General features: G+C 42.1%; 1 protein-coding gene across 5 annotated transcripts in view; it reads right to left on the reverse strand.

Annotated features, from left to right (window-relative positions):
• The window catches only part of TMCO4 (transmembrane and coiled-coil domains 4), a 41,144-nt gene that overhangs the window by 10,171 nt on the left and 11,173 nt on the right, over positions 1–19,800 (reverse strand). For all 5 annotated transcript variants that reach the window (XM_055800910.1, XM_005229624.4, XM_055800907.1 and 2 more), the window contains exons 6-13: positions 16,132–16,229; positions 15,309–15,452; positions 14,669–14,788; positions 12,490–12,654; positions 11,804–11,940; positions 10,211–10,295; positions 6,329–6,446; positions 3,245–3,362 (exon numbers count right to left, since the gene is read on the reverse strand). In XM_055800910.1, coding sequence (XP_055656885.1) covers positions 3,245–3,362; positions 6,329–6,446; positions 10,211–10,295; positions 11,804–11,940; positions 12,490–12,654; positions 14,669–14,788; positions 15,309–15,452; positions 16,132–16,229 — 985 coding nt within the window. The remainder of the gene's footprint in view (positions 1–3,244; positions 3,363–6,328; positions 6,447–10,210; positions 10,296–11,803; positions 11,941–12,489; positions 12,655–14,668; positions 14,789–15,308; positions 15,453–16,131; positions 16,230–19,800) is intronic.

Here is a 19,800-nt window from a genome sequence, read left to right on the forward strand (position 1 = left end):
TTTCCCATTGCTCACTTAGAGCAGCAAAGAAAAGAAGAGGTAAAAAGCTTCTGAGGTATCTCAGAGGGATAAAGCAACAGTGTGCTGCTGTGTGATACGGATTGTTCTAAAAAGAAACTCTGCTGTTTTGCCTTCCACTGTGCAGAGATGCCGCAGGAGAAGAATATGGCTGTGAAATGTATCAGCATTCTCCGTACCATTGCAATCACTGCTCTAGAGATTGAAAAGTGTATCTTTAGTCTGTGGGCTGTACAGAGCACGGCTCTGGCACGCCAGGTGTTTACTCTCAGTTGGTGTTGCCACGTGTTGCCTTTACAGGGATTTGTGAGCACTGGCAGCAGGTAGGCAGCTGCCATCCACAATAGGAAAAGGAGAATTCAGCTGCCATCGAAAGCACAGGAAAGGAAGGAGTCTTAAAGTCAATGCAAAACTTAATCGTAGTCTAAAGCTGTTTAAGACTGTTTTCATATTGGACTAACAAGAGAACAGTACTGACTGCTGCAATAATTGTCATGATCCACCCATGCTCTCTACTAGACTTCCAGCCACACATTCCTACTGCCCTTAAGCTTGCAAGTTCATCCCTGGTTTCTGCTGTGGTAAAACCGCCCAGAGAAACTTAAGTACCCATTCCTGACTTGTGAGCCTCCATGAAAATGCTCTGCCTATGTTCTGACTCTGAGCAGTTCTGCAATATTCAAATGTTAATGCAAAATGTAATCTACAATATCCCATTTGAACAAACAGCAATCAATCTAATACACTACAGCTCAATTACTTCCTCGGTCTCTGTAACAGGCGCTGTCAAATAAATCTACTGAATAAATCAGTGCCATTGTAACCATTAGGAAGGCTTTTATAACTGCATTTGCTGAGTGGGAGGACATTTTTCTCTCAGTTTTACTGACAGTCAGATAAAAAACATACTAATTAAGAGAGACATGCAATAAATGCCTTGAAGGTGAATTCCTGCTTATACCGAGGTCTCTTAGTCCTCCACTCATTTGAGGATTCTGGTGCTACCACAGCAAAGACAACCCAGCTCTTTGGTTCCAGTCCAGTTTTCACTATGGATGGACTGGGAGATGCCTAAAATGCTGAGGCTGCCTGCTTGCACAATATTTTCATGCTGAACACCATTGCATCAGCTATGCTTTATTCTTCTATCACAGCTTGTCCTTTCTTATTCCTGGCAGGAGACTCACGGTGACCTCCAGCAAGGGCATCTGCAGGGATGGAGCTGGTCCCTATTATAGAAAATATCTCTCTCTGTATTTCTGTTATGCTACTGCACTATATTTGCAGCAAAATCCATCTTGGCTTTCTTGCCACTTTAAAAAATATTGCCCCTGAATATTTCCTTCCCTGTTCTTGCTCCTTTTACTTGTAAAATGTTCACAAGAATGCAGTGTATTTCTTTTCATAAAGCTCCATGGTCTGGAAAATGGATCAAGAGAATGACATCTACTTAATATAGTCTTTCCCCCTGTGGGGGTTGCTCTTTATTCCCCCCAATGCTTTGCAGTAAGATTAAGCAAGTGAAAGTGTCAGCTCTTTCTGAAATGAGAACAGCACTGGGATTTGTCTGTTGGCATCGTGCAGCATGGATACAGATGTACAACAATAGGAGATTAGCAGATAGCAGCTCTGCAAGCATTATTCATTTAGCTGAAATGTAAATACTGCTCCTCTGGGGGAAAAGCGGAGAGGCTGTTGTGAGCCAGGCAGGATAAAGTCTGCAGGACTCCAGGGGGTTTCAGAGTGCAGGAAGCAGAAGGTCAACAGAAAGAGGGTCTCTGAAGAGAAGTCAAGAAGAGGAGAATAAAACAGACTGAACTGTCAGGAAAAGTCACCCTAATGCCACCGCTGCTTAACATCTTTGGCCATTTTGCTTTTCACGCCAGCAACAGATGCCGCTGCTCGCAGGCGACCATCTGAGGATGGTGAAAAAATAGATGTAAGAGCATGTGGAAATGCTGTCCACGACAACCCAGTAAGATGCAAAGATACAAGAACAGCTACAGTACTGGACCATGCTTAAAAGCCTCTACTATACCACTGCTTTCTGGGAAGCCTGTATTTTGTTCTGCAAAGTCTCTATTTTATCTGTACAGCATTAAGTCCTGTGTTTTCTGGCAGGGGCTGTACATAGCTCAGTTATAATGAATGAAATGAGCTGGTAACAGTTGCATATTTATAGGCTCAGTGGGCTGGTGCTCAAAAATATCTGAAAGCGCTTAAAAGTGCCTTTGGCTGCAGAGCAACGTTGACAATCGCTACCAGCTTGTGGGGACATTTGGGAGGAGTCGTGGCAGGAACAATGCCCATGGAAGTATCCTCAGCTTTGTGCTGAGCCTCTTCAGTCCAGTTTGCAGAGAGTGAAAAATGAATTAAAACATCTAAGATACATAGAAACAAAATTGCATGTCCAAGATTACTGTGAAAATTAATACACACGCTAAATTCGCATTATTTTTTGTGGAAGAGCTCGCTCATGAGTAAAGATAAGGCAGTAAGATCATTAGTTTGCTTAAGGTAATTGGGTTGAATATGGCTAGACCTATGATATAGTGGCTTATCATTAATGACACCAGATAGCTTTGAGGAAACTAAATACCTAGAGACAACCAGGTGAATCGCTTCCTGCTTGCGCGAGACCTCCACTCCAAAAAGGCGGCAGCCCAGGCCAGGACCTGGCAAACCAGCCGGCAGTATCACAGAGCTTCTGTAATTACAGACTGGTTCCTGCACCACGGCATCAGTGCAGCCCAGGGGACCAAGGTACAAGGCCTACAAACTTGACCCTGGCTGAACCTGAACAGCGCTGAAGACTCCACCAAGACCAGATTGCAGGTTGCACCTGTTCCACAGTTGGGTGTTTGAGCTCCATGTTTCTCAGCTGCTGATCCTACCTACCCACTGATTGGGGGCTTGCAAGACAGCAAGAGAATAATGGCATTGTCTGTCTCCAGTATGAGATATTTCAGAACAAAAAAACCCCAAAGATATCCAGCAAGAGAGGAAAAATTCTCATTATTTTGCTCAATACTGAGTGCTGTCTGGGCCAACAAAATCTATAGTGAAGTCTGAGATAAGAGTTATCTCAAAGAAAGGAAAGAGGGACCATGTACACAGAGGTGCTCTCCGCAGTATCTCGTCATCTCCTAATCGATGAGTGTGAGGTTACAGTGCTGCAAGCAAAGGGCAGCTGACAAAAACTGATGATATAAGAAGCGCTACTTACTACAGACGAAAGGTCCATGTTTACCATCCTCCTGTCATCCAAGTCGACTGGCTGGAGGCCTGCAACGTTGATCTGGACAGAAGAGGTTCTGTATACAAATCCCAGCAGCCAGTCGCCCCTAGGAGCAGAGCAGAAGAAGAGTGTGAATAAATCCTGTTGCCAAACCCGTGCAATATGTGTCTGCTCAGACCACGAGGAGGGTAGAAGGGCAGGGAAGGACAGCGATGTCTGGACTGAGACCTCTGCAGCTTTGTCTGATGTAGGAATCGCAGCAGTTGCCGCATTCAGGGCAGGTATCTGGAACACAGTAGTGTAAATCTGAATTTAATCCTCGTTCACGGGTGTAGTCTTATTACATGCCGCATGTTTAAAAATCTGACCCCTTCTGTTTATTCCTGTATTTGCTTAGAGATTGCAATACATTCACATATTTAATCTTTTTAATGTACTAATAGGCAGAAGTTCTCCAGCCTGTAGACAGTTGTAAACGTGATGAGGCCTGCAATACCAATGTTGCTGACATAAATATCGACTGTGAAGCTCCTTGGATTGCTCCTGATTTATAGGTACTCTATAAATACCTGGGTTCAATGACAGAACTAGGAAGAGTTTGTTCCCACTGTAAAGTATTGCCATAAGTCACTGTGACAGCTTCAGGGCAGACTATAGCATGATGAGAGAAGGTGATGCGTCCTTTGGAAATACATAACCTCTTCTGCACTGAGCAACAGCATAAAATCTGGGCACCTGAACACCACTACACTCTGCAGAGTAAATTTAAGTTGGATGTGAGTGGTACTTGTACTCTGTGATGGCAGAAGGTGAAGTGCATCTGCACAGGTGGCTGTTTCTGGCTGCTCCTGTCCATTCCAAAATGGTCTATCCTAGAATTCTTAAGTCTATGCAGAGCTCTGCAAAGTCTTTGCAACACATCCACACTACTCAGGCATGGGTTCTTTCAAAAGCTGAGTGAGTCTAACTAATTTCGTTAAGGTTTCCCACTAGGAATTTGTAACCCTGCTGTGAAATCGGATGGGACAGCTCTGACAGCTGGCTTTCACTCTCCATATCCTTTCAGACTTCAAAGCCAAAGGAGACAAGCTGCAGTGGACTGAAGCTCAACAAATTAGGCCCAAATCTGATCTTGCAGGAATTCTATTCAATGTAATTCATCTGACCTAAATAGAGTTACTCCTCAAGTGACAGAACGAGGCCACAATTTGTATAAGCACGAGACCAGAGAAATCAGAATCAGGTGAGGTCTCACCACAAAACGTTTGTATAATCCTTCTCTCACATCTAATATCCCCACATAAATTCTCCCTGTCTCTCAGTTACCTCCTCTAGCTGTCCCTCGTGCTAACTGCATAACCCTCAAATTCAGCATCTGAGGGCAAAGCAGAGAACCTGCATAGTGGAATATTTCCTGACAGTCTCCTCACCTGCTTCTTCCTATTTGTGAGCAACGAGCTACAATTTCTGTGTCATTTTTCATTCAACATTCAAGACATGGGCTTGCCAAAGCAGAGACTAACCAAATTACTGCACACACAGAGGTACAAACACACATACTATTTTATTCCAACAGTACATGCAGGCTTAGAAACTATAACAAGTTTTTGTTGTTTGTTTTTGTTTTGTTTGTTTTTTCATTATAGGAAATGAATACACTGAGCTTTTTACAGTGAAATTGATTTTTGTATAACACAGGGAGGAACGATATTTGCCAGGGCAGATTCAGTTATATGCAACAATTGCTGTCATTTATGGCTTCTTGGAGGAACACAGAAGCACTCCCAAGGAGGTAGCAATTGCTTTTTCCTTATGTCAAGTGAAGAAATACTGAAACTGGTGTGCACATCTGGCATCCATAAAACCTCCTGTGATCCAAAAAGGACAAAAGCAGCAATTTTCAGCCTAACTGCCAGATGTGATTAATAATTTGTTGGTTTAATCTTGAATGCTTTTAATTCTTTTATTTAATTCTTCTTTGTAAATTAATATACTGTGTTAAGATGCACATGAACACAATACTTCCTCATCTTATATGTCTGTATGTAGGCATACTTCTGTATTTGTATATGTAAAGTACCAACAGCATTTCCAACTGTCCTTGACCTGAGGGCTCATGGCTTTCTAAGCTGTCTTGACTGGCATTTACATGTTCTTTGCTAATCTTTGCCTGGTTATTTCTCAATTTATTTGCCCATGCTCTTAGTCTTCCTTGCTTCATCCCTTCATTTGAATTTCGCATCTTCTAATTGTGCTGGTAAGCAATGTTCTTGTCACAATTATCTTCCAATACACAGTCATTAGATTTGAAACTGTCACTTGAATTCTTAATAGCTTTTATAAAATTGCTTCAGTTGTTTTGTGCCTCTGAATCTCCCTCTTTTCGCCCAGTAGCTCTCACAACTCTGCCTAGCAGTTGTCTGCACAGTTTTAAAAGGCTGATACTTGGTTTCAAGGTAACCTTTCTATTCTTTCACATCCTTAGTTAATTGCTACAGCTATTCCAGCTATACCTCCTTTGTTCACATGGACTATCTTGACCAGAAACTGACTCTAGATGTAAAAAATCTTCAATTTGCTTCAGCTCCTTCCCTTCCATTGCAATTTTTACATCTTGTTCCCTATAAGCAGCCCCTAGTGAACTGTGTCTCAAAGCTTTTATAGGTTTGAATTCACATTCTTTAACTGTCAGTGAACTTAACAGCCGTATTTATAGTCCTTTACATAAAGCTGAGATTTAAAGGGGCCTTAGAATGTCAAATGATGCACAAAACCAAACTGACCCAGCTTTAAGCTGCCAGAGCAATACAACACTGCGATTGTATGAACAGAACCTACACACTGCGCACCTCAGGCTCCAGTGTAAAAGCAGAACAGCCTTCAAGTGTCTCCTGAAGACTGTCATCTCCAATTAATGCAGGCAACAGACCTCCGGACGGAAGAGACTACGACACTGCTGAATCAATGTACTCACCAGCTGAAAAATTATCCACTTACAAAATGTTTAAAATGTACAGTATCTTTTCAATGTGACAGTAGGATAATGAAGCAGGGGACTGAGCTCATACAGACCTGCAATAACCGTTTATGATCCTGCCCGACACCACTTTTGTGATTGCTTTCCAATACTTGGCTTCTCCTTCCACTGGAGCTCCCAGTAAGACCACATCTTCAATGATCCCTTGAGAGTCTATTAAGATGAAAGCAGAACAGCTCAGATTTAGAAGATGGATCAGAAAACATGTACATGAAGAAGGGGTATGTTCAGACGTGCACTATAGAAAAATCATCATTTCTGTGGTTTAAATTTTAAAGATAGAAACAACGGAAGGGAGGATCTTAAATATAATTTTGCATAAACGGTAAGTGCCTGCAGTTCCAGCTGGAGCCAGTAAATGTGAAAATTAAAGAACCTGAGACAGTGAAAGGAACCAGGCTGATGGCAAGAGGGAGTAGTGGCCTGGCCTCTGTCCAGAAAGGTGCAGTTCAAGCAGCAAACCTGGGGAAGGTTCTTTCCACAGACCTATTGACCTGGCTTAGCACAGAGCTGAACTATTACGCTTTGAAAAAGGCAAAAGGGACTGACATTCCATATAGTGAGCAAATGTCATATATTAAGCATGATAAACTCTGCCTGCAACCAGTCCTTAGAGCTGAGTTCATGAAAAACATGACCTGTATATGCAACAGAAACCTCCCAAGTTCTTAATATTGATTGGGAACTAGCAATAAGGCATTTGCCAACACAAAGTGATAATCTGTCAAACTGGTTTGATTTTCTTGAAGGGTACTTCAACCTGAATGCCCAGGGCATGATGTACGGAAAAGGAATGTTGACTTTTAAGCATAATAAATCTCCCCCTCTTATCAGACCGCTGCAGCTGGGGAATTTCTGTAGAATTAATGACTGAATGAGAAATATTGGGCAGCTCTGCTATTTTCCTAAACTTCTAAATGATATATTAATATCTGTTCATAAATCCTCTTTGTAAAGAGAGATCAAGCACCTGATGCCACAGCAGTTAAATGAAATTCACAGCAGCATACGTCCTGGGAGACTCATGGGCATAGCACTCCCATACTCCCCACCTGTGGGAGACCAGAGTTTGCAAGATGTGAGCTAAACCATGCTCAGGCTGGCATTTGCAGTTCATAAAATAATATGCTGAAGTTTACGGGGAAGTGAAAGTGAGAATGACTGCATACCACATTAAGTCTTGACGGAGAGGCACTGCCTGGCTAGATTTTTAAAATGTAAATCAATTGGTTTCCTTTCCCTGATAGCAGTAAACGACTTGGAGCTGGGTGCAGTGCCTGCATCTTTCTCTGCAGTGTAAATTCCAGCACCTGACAACAACCCAAAAGAGCTCTGGTGGTATTATTTCTTATTGCAAAGCAAATTTTGCGCCAATTGAGAACAGCAAAGAGCAATTCAGTTTTGTTAGTGTAATCTGTGAGCAATAAAGTCCTGTTCCCATAATCATGGGCAATGAAAACGAAACCCAGAGCCTTGCAAATGGGGAGCTCGTTCCAATCAAGGTACTAAATTCCATGGCCACAGTGTGAGCCAACTGAATAAACAAACAGCTAATTCATCAGGATCCTGAACATTTGGGCAAGGTATTGGAAGCTTTTGTTTCTCCGGTCCTTTGTGCAGGTTATTTCTTGCTCAGAACAAAAATGTTTAGCCTTGGCTGAAAAATACTCTTTTTCTTTTAATGTTGACAGAGGGAGACAGAAACCTGAGAACAGATCACGGACATACTTGCTGACACTCTAGATAAATGTATTTCGCAGTTTGCTAGTTTTTTTGTATGATGAAGAACAATAAAGTCTGCACAAGCAGGAAAAGGGGGGGGGGAAGGAATTACTGATGGCCAAAAATGGAAAACTAGTAAGATGATTTGTCCAGAAAAGTTGCGGAAGATACAAACTGACCCGGAGGTCACCACCAGTCCTTGGGAGCCGTGCTTTGCTGTGCCTTTAGGGTACAGCTCACTGGGCAAAGAGGAAAGCATCTCATCACGTTAGTCCTCACTGAAAAGAGAACAGGGGTGGAATTTAGCTTTCTCTGGGCATTGTGCAGATGCAGCACTGGGACAGTGTTTCACGCCACAGTCTGGCAGCCGTATTCCTGATACTTAACCACAGCAGAGATGATAACCCAGTGGCGATACTGGTCACATAAGCAGTTCTGTAGGACACTGCGATCAGTATCAGACAAATACATACTGTATGATACCTCACTCCTGTGGTGCGCAGTTTGGTTTCAAGGTTCAGGCTCTGGTGGTAACAGCCATTATCAGTTTTCATTAGTTTACACTTTTTATTTACAAAAATGCATGGGAATTGTGATGAAGAAATCAGACCAATGATCTTCCCATGCAATAACTTGTCTCTGATGGGTCATTACTACATCTTCTGCTATAATGTCATTTTCTGGAAACCTACTAAGCTCTTGCTTCCAAACTCATTTCTGATGAAGTATCCCAAAGGTTATTTAATTGCTTTGCAGAAGAGTGGGGGTTTTTTAACAGAATTTGAGTTTCTGCCATAGTGTTTCACTGGATAATCATGATTATTTATTTGTCCTCAGAAATGCCACTGCCATCTGGATACAAAAGGCCTGCATGACTAGGCCTTGTATTTCTTTTGTGTGAGACATCCAAGTCCAAACCCAAATCAGTCTCAGATGTCCCAGGTCCCAGCTCCATTCCTTCTGTGGCTTGCACTGGAATGTGCATGCGAACGCCTTGGCAATCTGCACTAAACATGCTGCTTTTCATTTCACAAACAGCTCAGCTTTCATAATTCAATTAAGGAACTGAAAAATTAGTGTACAGTGGGGAGCTGCTACGATACATAATTATGATACTTAGATTTCTTTAGAATAGCAGCCAACCTTGAAGACCCCTAATGGTTTCCTTTCACATATTACTTAGCTGTGGTCCCATGTTATTCCAGTGAAAGACTGCAGACCATTAAATAAAACCCTGAAAATATCTCAGCCCCTGGCATGCTCAGGATATAAAAAGAGTAGATCTAGGGCCAGCTTAGAATCTGGGTTCTGGCTTCAGTATAACTACATTAGGATCATTCTGGATTTGATTAGATTTACTTTGAGAACAAAATTCCTGTATTTGAGGACTTCCATCTTAAACCAGAAGTGAAGCTCTGGTACGCAGCTGCTGACAGAAAAAATGCTGACCTCCTTCGTCCTCACTTGACTCTATTCCCACCTTATTGGACTTCATTGAACATTTTCCTTTATAAAACTCCTTATTTATTAGTGACTCTTTGTGAGGCTAAATGGTTAATGAATTAAATTGCTATGCAGGGGGGAAGGCAGGCTGCACGAACACACTCACTACTGACTCAACTCCAAGATGCAATTTACATCAACTGATCATCATGATTTTATTCTTTTTCTAAATTAAAAATAGAATCTATTAATAAACAGAACCACAATGGGTAATAAATTGACAGATGGTTTTATACTTGACTTTGGGGGAAAATTACCATGAAAATAGCAGATGACAGTGGCATTTCAGTGACTTAAATGGAAGGGAGGACTCAGGGAATCAGATACAATAGTTACAGAGAGCTTCCAATAAAGGCAAAGCATCCTCTGCCAAGATCACAGTGGCGCGTGGGCAGCCCACAGACTGATCTAGCAGTCGAATGTCACAAAATGTCAAGTTGTTGTTTACAGGCTGGAGACCAAACTGACACACTAGAGAACCTCAAGTGAAGGCAGTGGATTTAATCCACTGAACTGGTGGAAATGACAGTAGAATTTGGCTCCAAATGCATTTCAAAAGCATTTTTTTAGGTTTTTGTCCTATCCTAAAAGACCCAAGCTCTGTTCCAGAAGAACTCTTCCTCTTGGAAGAAAAACTCCTCTACCAGCAGTAAGGAAAATAAAGGAGGAAAAAGTTAGAAGGTGATTTTTACCTTTTTCTTGAGCCATTTCTTGCAAGCAGAAGTAAATGACTCTTGCACCTAGACTGAAACCAATCAGTGTAACAGGTCGCTTGCCCTAAGAAAGAAGGAAAGGAGAAAATGCCGTTAAATACTGTTCTAGGCCTAGAGAGACTGGCCGCAGGATCCCTGAGACCCTGATCCACAAAGTGCTTATGCTTGTGCATGATCTTTCAAACATTTGAGTGATTTGATTGACTTCAAAGGGGTTGTGTCTCCTCAAAGTTACGCACAGCTCAACACTGAGAATTCTCCATATCTGAGTATTTTGTATTTTTTGATATTCAGAAAATCAGTGGAAAGAATTAAATAATCGGAAGTTACAACAAAGCTGACGTTTCAAACAGAAACAAAACAGACCCTGTCATTGTTTTGAAATTTCCAAATGAAAGCCTAATTCAAGGAGCAAAATTTTCTTAGAAATGTTTCAATAAACAGAAGAAGCTGTCCTACAAAAATATTGACCACTTCTAGATTTAAAACTGAACAACAGCAGCACTGTGTAGCTGTTACAAAAAATGATGTGGAGTAAGCTTTTACTTTGAATAGCCTAATAAGATTTTCTGTAACATCAAAGAGAGCCTAATCTCCACAACAATGAAAACTGGTCTTTGTATTAACCAGCGAGCAGGTGTGCAATGGACTCCTTAGGCATACGCTAACTAGTTTTAGATGCTCCAGCACGTTGGAATGTGTGTTTTCACAATAGCAAATGCTTAAGACAGTAACAAACGCCCCCAAGCAAAACAAAGGGCTTATATAAAAGAATTGCCTTTCCTGGGTTTATATTTTTATGAGAAATCAAGTTTGGTTTTACTCTGCTGTTCATATTGTTATGACATGCACCTCTGGGGCTGTGGCTCCCATAGGGCTCCTCTATAATAGATGCAGGACTAGTGTGCCTTTGAGACGAACATGTGGCCAGCAAAAACCAGTCTCTCTCCATGCCAGTGATAGCCCAGCAAATAATGGCAGCCTTTTGCGGGGCAGAACATCTTTTGCAAGCTTTCCCAGGGAAGGTCAATAATTTCTGCCACTTCTTTCAGGTACCAGCCCATTCTGCTTCTCTGGAGGCAAAAACATGGCTCATGGTGCATCTACTGCTGCACGGTCTTCTCTTATGCTGTTTTGCTAATACCTCTTAATTACCAGTGAATATTTCTAACTCTCTGTATTCTCTTCTCCGTTATCTTTATCTAAATCTGTCTTTACTTTCTGTTCTCAGATTTCCACTAGGTGAGTTGGCCTGGCTGTTTTGTGACGTGGTCACACCATCTGTCATTTGTGACCTGGATCTCTTCTGCTTCATTTAGAAAAGCTTTAGGTTAAATGGAATGGGTCTTAGCAGGATTTCTCTGATTCACTTGGGACTTCCTGTTTTTCCCCAGTGAACAAGATACATGCTGGTCACCTTCATGTAGCATTCTTTCATTTTTCTATTTATTATTAATTTTTGTCTCCTTGGAAGGATACCACTTGATAATTTACTAGCATGACTATAAAACTTAAATCTCCATGGGCCAAATCCCTTCCAGCCATTATTCTGGATAATTTCTAGCCAATTACCTGCTGTCGACTGAGCAGGATATGTGCTAGGTGTTTGCCTACTTCAGCAGACCGATGGAGACACACTCCCCAGGGGTTGTCAATGACACTGGCAACAGTCAAGAGTGAAGCTGGCCAAGTCAAGGCTGTCACAATACCTGCAACACACAAAACAAACAGCACGGCATAGTCACAAATCTGGGCTGCTCTTAGGAAACATCAAAAGCAAGACGGTTCACTGAAGTTAAATGCTAAGCCTAGGACCTTTTGTCATTTCCAGTTCTTCTTTCTCAAGAGCTGATCTGAGAAATGTTTTGCTAGACAAAAGATAAGAAAGAATCTGATGTTCTGATACAGAGGCAAACAGACACCATGCATGAATGTAACCTGCGTGTTTGAAAGGTTTATGTAAAGCAGTAAACCACAGTGTAATAACAGAGAAATAAACACAGTCACACGTGAAGGAAGGTGTTTCCAGCTGTCATTTTAAACAAACAAGTCAATGACACAGAGGCACAGCAATCCAGGAAAGCAAATCTGAATTACAGGTGTGGCAGAGAAGGTTCTCAGGCCACTTCTGCAGGGTGGTCCAAGGGACATGCATTCTCAGAAATCTTCTCTGTTTAGAAAAGCTCCTTTAAACAGACACCAGCAGTGAAACTGCACAAGACCCACTCAAGCCGATCGGATACCGTTTAGGTTCTTACCTGACAAGACGGTGAATTTTAGGGCTTCTTGAGCCATCATGTTCACAAAACCATTCAGCAGGGTATCTAAGGCGTTGCCAAGCTCCATCAAGTACTTGGATTCCCAGGCCAGACAATACTGCTCACTTGACTGCAACATGCTGCTCCATGGTGCTGTGAAGCTCCCTGAGAAAGGTTGCAAAGATGGAATTCAAGTTCAGAGAAAACAACAATGGCTGACTCCTGGCAAGACAAGCCCAATAGAGAATCAGAAGTGAACCTGCAGGACACTGGAATATAGTGATATACTGTGATGATCAAGAATCATATTTAAAAATACTGTGAGATTTAGACTCTGCATTTCCAATGCCTTACAATAAATTTGGGCTTTGCAAATAATGGTACAGCTTTAGCTGCCCTGGCAAAGAGTCTTCAGTGTGGACAGGCTCAGACTTAATGACCCATTCAGTTGACTCAGAAACTGCCAAGACAGATGGACATTAACACTAATTATGTCAGGTATGAAGGACATTCCTCCTATCATCAGGCATCTGGCCAAGTCCTGCAGCTCCATCTTGTCATATAGATCAAAGGAAGGCCTGTCCTGAGGAAGATGAAGTGCTGAATGGCTGCATGGACTGAGTTCAGTGGGACCAGAAGCATGGAAAATATATAAGATCTTGTCAAAATCTATCATAAAACACCTTTCTGGCACTTCAGTTAGGTGGGCAAGGATTGCAGTAATGGCCCTGTCTGAAAGCAAGGAATCTGCATTTGCAGATCCAGGCTGCAATTATTTTTACTTTGTCATCTAGCCTTGTTAGCCACTTCAGTTTAAATTTTTTTTCCCTCCAGGTGCTACTCAAAAGCAGTGCCTGGATGCTTGAGAGATAATGGATAATTTCCACTGTGCGAGTCTAATTTTTGGCTAAAAGAACAATTTTTAAGCCATACTCTCTCTCCTCCTTGTAGTGGAGTTTGTATTAAGTGGCCAGGAGGGGCCTGGCAATGCTATTAATGGTAGATAAACTGTGAATGGCAAAGCAGTTTTCACCTTAATTAACTAAACCCCTTCCCACACTGTTCCTTCCCCGAACGATGTGGGCAGGTTGGGGCAGCTGCTGACCAAAGTGCCATGAGAGAGCCCCATGCCCGATTGCACCACAATGTACTGTCCAATCTGTGAACGTGCAGATAGGCAGCTACCGGGAGCTCAAAAATCACAAGCTGGCAAATTCCATAAAAATCCTGTCGCTAGTCGCTTTGTTTTAAGGAGTCAGGCAAGTGTGTAAATAGACACACGCAGCGGTAAGGAGGAAAACAGATGACCATTCTAGTTCTGCTTTTTTAAACATTATAGCAGATTGCTAGTTATGGAAGAAGAATGTGTGTCATTTGTAACTCCCTTTTAAGGGCAAGCAGACACAAAAAGGTTCCTGAAGGGACACACTTGTCTTTGTAACAGTGCCTAGGAGCCCTCCAACCCCAAGGATTTGGACCCCTGGCAGAGAGACAATGAGAAAAGCCAAGGCGCAGTGCTGCAGAGCAAAAATAACAGGACAGAGACATCCTTAATAATATCCACTGTTAATTATGATGCTTCAGAATAAATTGGCAGCTGTTCAGTCAGGTTGCTGAACACCAGCAGACAGTTGACATATTTTATATGACAAGCTACGTGGAAAATAAAACACTACAGACCTTTCAAGGTTGCTGCCTGTATGTTCACCTCCTGAGTGCTGTGCTTAACAGGATTTACTTGACTGAACTTTCTTGCCAATAAACCTCATTAGCTGGCAGATACCAAGAAAGAAAAAAGATGCTATTTTCTGTTAATTGCTGGAGGATAAAAATAAGAGAGATAGGTGAGACACTTTGTACTAGTGCTGGAAATCATCCACCCCAAACAGACCTTTCCTAGCAAAACCAGAAAGCATTTATTAAGAGAAACAATCCTGCTATGACTACTACCAAGCCTACTATCACTACCAATTCACTGCCCTCTCTCCTTTGCTTTGATTGGGATTGCAGGTTGGGTTTCAAAGTCTTTATGTTGAGAGTTGATCTGTTTTACTTATCAGGCCATGCAAGTGTGGGGAAGAGCTGTGTGTGCTATGTGTGCTATGAGAGCGCACTGCCTTGGAGTGGAACACAGACACTGCTCGCCAGGCTTCTCTCAGTCTCCTCCTCTTGTTCTTACCATATCTGCCAGTGCACAGCCATCCAGTAATTGCTATGGTGATATGAAGCTGCTTTCCTTCAGTAAGTGGGAGGAATTCAAACTCTTCTATGGCTCCCACACGCTTCTTCATCTTGTATCCTACACACAGCAAGGCAGAAACATGGGTCTTAGAAATCACAAAGCCAGGACAGACTGATAACAGTAGAAGTTCATAAGAAATTACTCGGGTAATTGGAATAGGGTTTTTTTTTTCCTTTCTGAACCCCTCAGCCAGTCCACGCATTACTTAGAGCTTGGTAAGGCGCCAACATGATCCTTCTGAGCTTGTGCGATCTGAGGAAATCCCAGCAGAAGGCTTGTTTTGCTGCAGACCAGACATCAGCTGTAACAGCTGCTGCTCTCCATGGCAGCATCTTTCTAATCCAAAGCAGCAAGCTTTCATTTCCTTCATTAGCCACATACTGAATATTCTTCTCCTACTTGGGCATCAGGGGCTACGCAGTATCTTAATCAGCATTGAAATAAAAATGTCACAGTCCTAAGATTACACCTCGTATTGCTTCCCCTGCTCTGCAGAGCTCAGTTAAGTCATTAGCTCTGCATTTGCAGACATGATCCTGTGCCTCAGTAGCTGAGAAATGTGTCGTTGCTCTCTTACCAGTAAGGCCAGCTCCAGCCGCTCCAAAAAGGGATGCCATGACAGCAATTCCAGCAGTCGAACCTAAAGCAGCTGCTCCAGCACTTCCGATGATAGTAGCAGCTCCTGCAGCAACCAGCGGGGCAGCAAGACCCCCTGTCAAGCCTGAAGATGCAACAAGCAATATCACCAAACTGGTACCACTGACAAAACACAGTCAGTCATGTCCCTGTGCTGTGTGCGTACTGCTAATGCAACTAAGAGTACAAATTATGGTCTTTTTTGATCACCGTTGAAGGGGCTTTCTGAGACCCTCCCCAGGTCCTGAATCTCTGCACAGATTCCTTGACTGACTTCAGTACAAATGAAGAATAATTTAGAAGTCAAAGGAAGCATGTGTGGTATGCTGGGGTGAGCTATGCCCTATTTGCTTAGGAAACATTGATCTGGTCTCACATTATCTTGAACTGAGAGCTGGAATATCTGATCTTCTAACAACACAAGAGCAAAAAGGAGAAAACATTTTTTAAGGATAACAGCCTCAGTTTAATAAGTCCCCCAGCCACTGAAGCTAAACTGGAATAACTTTTCCAGCTAATTCTTTCAGGTTTATTTTTGTGTGGCTGAAAATACTTTTCTTGGATTTGGTTTCTTTTGGTGTTGGTGGTTTTGGTTTTTTTGTTTGAGGTGGTTTTTCGGTATCTTAAGTGACATACTACCTTCAGCCTGGCAAAGAAAAGTAGTGAACTCTTTTAAAATTAGAGCTTGGGCTAAAAGGTATGATGGCTAGTGCTGTACATGCAATTCAGAAGCAAGTCTCCAAAATGCCTAGGGCAAGCCTCACCTATCACTGTTCCACCCCCAACAGTTGCCAAACCGATCAGCAGGTATCTCTTCAGCTTTTTTCTTCTTTCCTTCTTTTTTCTTGATACCTCTGCAGTTCTGTGGGGGGAATTAAAAGCACAAAAACTGATGGAGAAGCCTGACAGATAACAGTGCTACATCAGAATCTGCTTTTATTCTCCTCAGTGTAATTTCCCTACCGGGAACAGTAACAAGTAACATGCAGGTGTTGACTGTGACAACACACACAGATTTACGAGCATGGACATAAACCCACAGATTTAAATTGAAACAATTTAATTGCTGACAAAAGCCAACAGATGTTACTTACTTGGAAACCCCTTCCTAATGGGGCTGAAGCTTGTAAAAAAGAAGAAACAAAAAGTCAAAAGCATTTCAATAACTATATACTGCCTTTGTGTCTTAAAAAACCACAAGCAAGCTGTGGTTTCCACAAGTGGAAACAGGGAAAAGTTTTTGAAACAAAAGGGAATAGGGGCAATTTGTGCTAACAAAGAGATGGAATTAAACTATTTTCAAGCCACAGTGTTTACATTGAGCCACTTTCTAATTGCACATCACAATATAATATAATAGGTATTAAACACAGTCATTAGTTCATTTGTCTGTGTACATTTAAGCCACATTTTAACAAGCTTATCAGAAACAGGTAACTACACCTAAAAGGAACCTCTTACTAGCCACTACTTTTGGCTTGTCTCCACTGTCTTTGGTTTCTCTCTTACAAGAAATACTTCCCACTTCAGAGGAAAGTGTGAGAAACAGAGGATACTGGAGTAAGTTGTTTACAGAGGAAGGTTCCTTCTAGCCTGCTTATGCAGCAGTTAATCTGGGCCTTGAAACATGAGAATTTATCTTGCTTCCAAACTTGGATATTTTCCTCTTAATCCTAGCTTAATTGTGGATTTTCATTATCCAGATAATTGCCTAATCCTTCCTGGAACCCCCTAAGCACACTGTAATTTTGATAAAGACAATTTTAGACGAGTCCCAAACAATATGCAGCTTTGTAAAACACAGCAGGAGGAGAATGAAGCACAGTGGGTGAAATCCCCACGTCACTGAAGTCAATGGCAGAACTCCCACTGACTTGCATGGCACGGAGACTTTGTCTCCACAGAGATCCTCCGAAAAAACATGGTATATTACATTTGGCAGCTGCAGACGTAACTGTCCACAGAGAACAGCAGTGCAGCCTGCAACGGCTACCTTGTCAGCACTTTCTATATAACCAAGTCCACTTTCTACAACCCCATGGTCAACGCAGTATTTGGATGTGCCCTAGCTGGTGCATGTAGTCCCCAGTCTGAATGCCTGGCTTTGGAAACAATTGCTGCTGGAGTTCTTTAAACAAGTGCTGCAGTCTGACTGTTAATACCTCAGCTGGCAATATCCAGCAATTTCTGTTCTACATAGTGGTTCATCAGCTTTTACAGTCAACATGCTGTTGTCTCGGGCTGCAAATGACATTGAGGGAGCTGAAATATGGCTAAACTGGCTTCAGTTGCGATAATGAGCAATTTGAGTTATGTGGGTAGAAAGATCGTTTGCAGCTAAATCCTGCCTGAAGATGCAGTAAGTAAAACAACTGTCATGAGAAGTTTTACCTGTCATTGCTTTCCTTCCGTAGCTGCTAGCAACTGCTTTTGACAGTTGCTTTCCTAATAGCTTCTGCATTACAATTATCGCTCGATTACTAGACTGCTTTTTATCCACTATGGTAATTAACTGCCTCTTCTGGTACTTCTCTACCCTCAGTGATCTTTGACGTGCAGCTCCTTGCCTGAACCACAAATTACATTCAGAGAGATTTTATAGGTGGAATTTCAGGACATTTTCCAATGATGAAAAGTGGCAGGAGTACAAGTTAGTGAACAACTGGTATCATGTTTTCCAGTTTCCTACAGAACTGTGTACAAAAGAGAGATCCACACCTGCAAGTCAGAACACATTTGGTGCTAGTAATACGGATTTAAGTGTTTGAAGCATTGTTCTATAGATGACTGTACATTTAACCTCGCAGGTTCTGGGCCACTGTCCAACACATCCCCAGCAGCAAAGGCAGGAGCAAAACCTCCTGTTAACAAAGACCAGTAAAAAGCACCTATGAGGCAGCTGTAAGAACCCTGTTTGGTTGTTACTGTTCCAAAACCTCTTGGTGGATGGTCAAAGCTGGAAGCATCCTAAACAAATGTTAATGTATTCCCTGCCCCCAAATGTCTGTGAGGTCAAAGCGGTGACAGGTTTATATTCTGCTTCCTTTCCCCATTGACTCCTAACTTTAAAACAAAGGGTCATCGATTCCCCACAAATATCAGCCTTGTTTTAGCACTGCAGTAACAAATGTGTTCGCACTGCAGTCTTGGACTACTCTCACTATAAAGAATTTCTTTTTTCCTTTATCTAATACGTATTTACTTCCATGGCTGCAACTTGGCCAAAGAACAAGATTGAAATCCATGGCTTTCACCACACCAGATATGCACAAAAGCCACCAGGCTAGCTGCAATGTTTGCAAGCCATGCTTGTAAGTATGCAGCATAATTCTCCAGCTACTCTTGCCATTACCAGACACACTGCTATCTTTTGGGGTTGTGTTATAGGAGCCACAGTCCAATTGATGCAGAATTAAGTACTGGAGCATCATCTTTGCAAGTGACACCCCACCCTCGGCATTGGTGCTCTCTGCTCTAAAGGCTCACTCCTGAGTTTGCTTCCACAAAGCACAGCAACAGCCCCCACTAATACCAACCCTTGCTCCTGCATGCCAGATTTTGTGCTGTTTAGCAGTCCATGATCTTTGAGATTATTTTGACTTCCCCTTTTTACAGTGCGCTATAAAGTTAAGCTTTATTGAAATAATGGAAAGATTCCATGCTGGACCCCACAGTAATGTCTGAACTATACTGTGTCAGTGATGTTGATTAAAGCCTTTATTAGCACTCAGGTTAATCTAATAATCTGTTTGCTGAGTTGACAGGTAAAAATAGTAAAAGGTCCCTTGAAAGCCACTACGGACACATTTACTGCCTTACATATTACTAAACCTTCACATAATTCCTCCTGATAAGTGGAATATAAAAATACTACATTTCTTACAGACACCAACTTTTTGGCTGTTTCACATCTAAGAAGTAGTGACTAAAAGAATTAATCTCATATTAATAACACAGAATTAGGAGTCAGGTCTGTAAGTATCTAAAGATGCAGATTGTTGCCCTTGGAAATCTACCTTTAACAGGAGTTAGACAGCTGTCTCTTAAACAGGTACAGAGAAGGACAGATTCATAGCAAATGAGCAGCTGAGGATCTAATCCTGAAGTTTACAGGAACTTCATTCTGCAAGAGGCAATTCTAGCTGAAGAATATTGTGCCATGAGATAAGAGACACAAGATCTTTGTGATGTATTTAAGCATAATCTACCGTCTAGGAGAGGAAACAGGAACAAGGAAATGAGGCTCCCCAGTGTGCAGTAGCCTTTACCAGCTTGCAAGGTTGGCTCTTGGCTCTGATTTTAAGAATGCTGAGCCTTCCTGCTTCTCAGTGCAGCTGAAGTGCTGTGAGGGCTCTGCAACTCCAATCAAGCCATAAATTATTATGCTAAGAGCCATGGGGGGAATGATCAGAGACTGGACTTAGGAACAAGTA

The sequence above is a fragment of the Falco peregrinus genome, chromosome 3, assembly GCF_023634155.1.
Source record: "Falco peregrinus isolate bFalPer1 chromosome 3, bFalPer1.pri, whole genome shotgun sequence".
NCBI classification, from domain to species: Eukaryota; Metazoa; Chordata; class Aves; order Falconiformes; family Falconidae; genus Falco; species Falco peregrinus.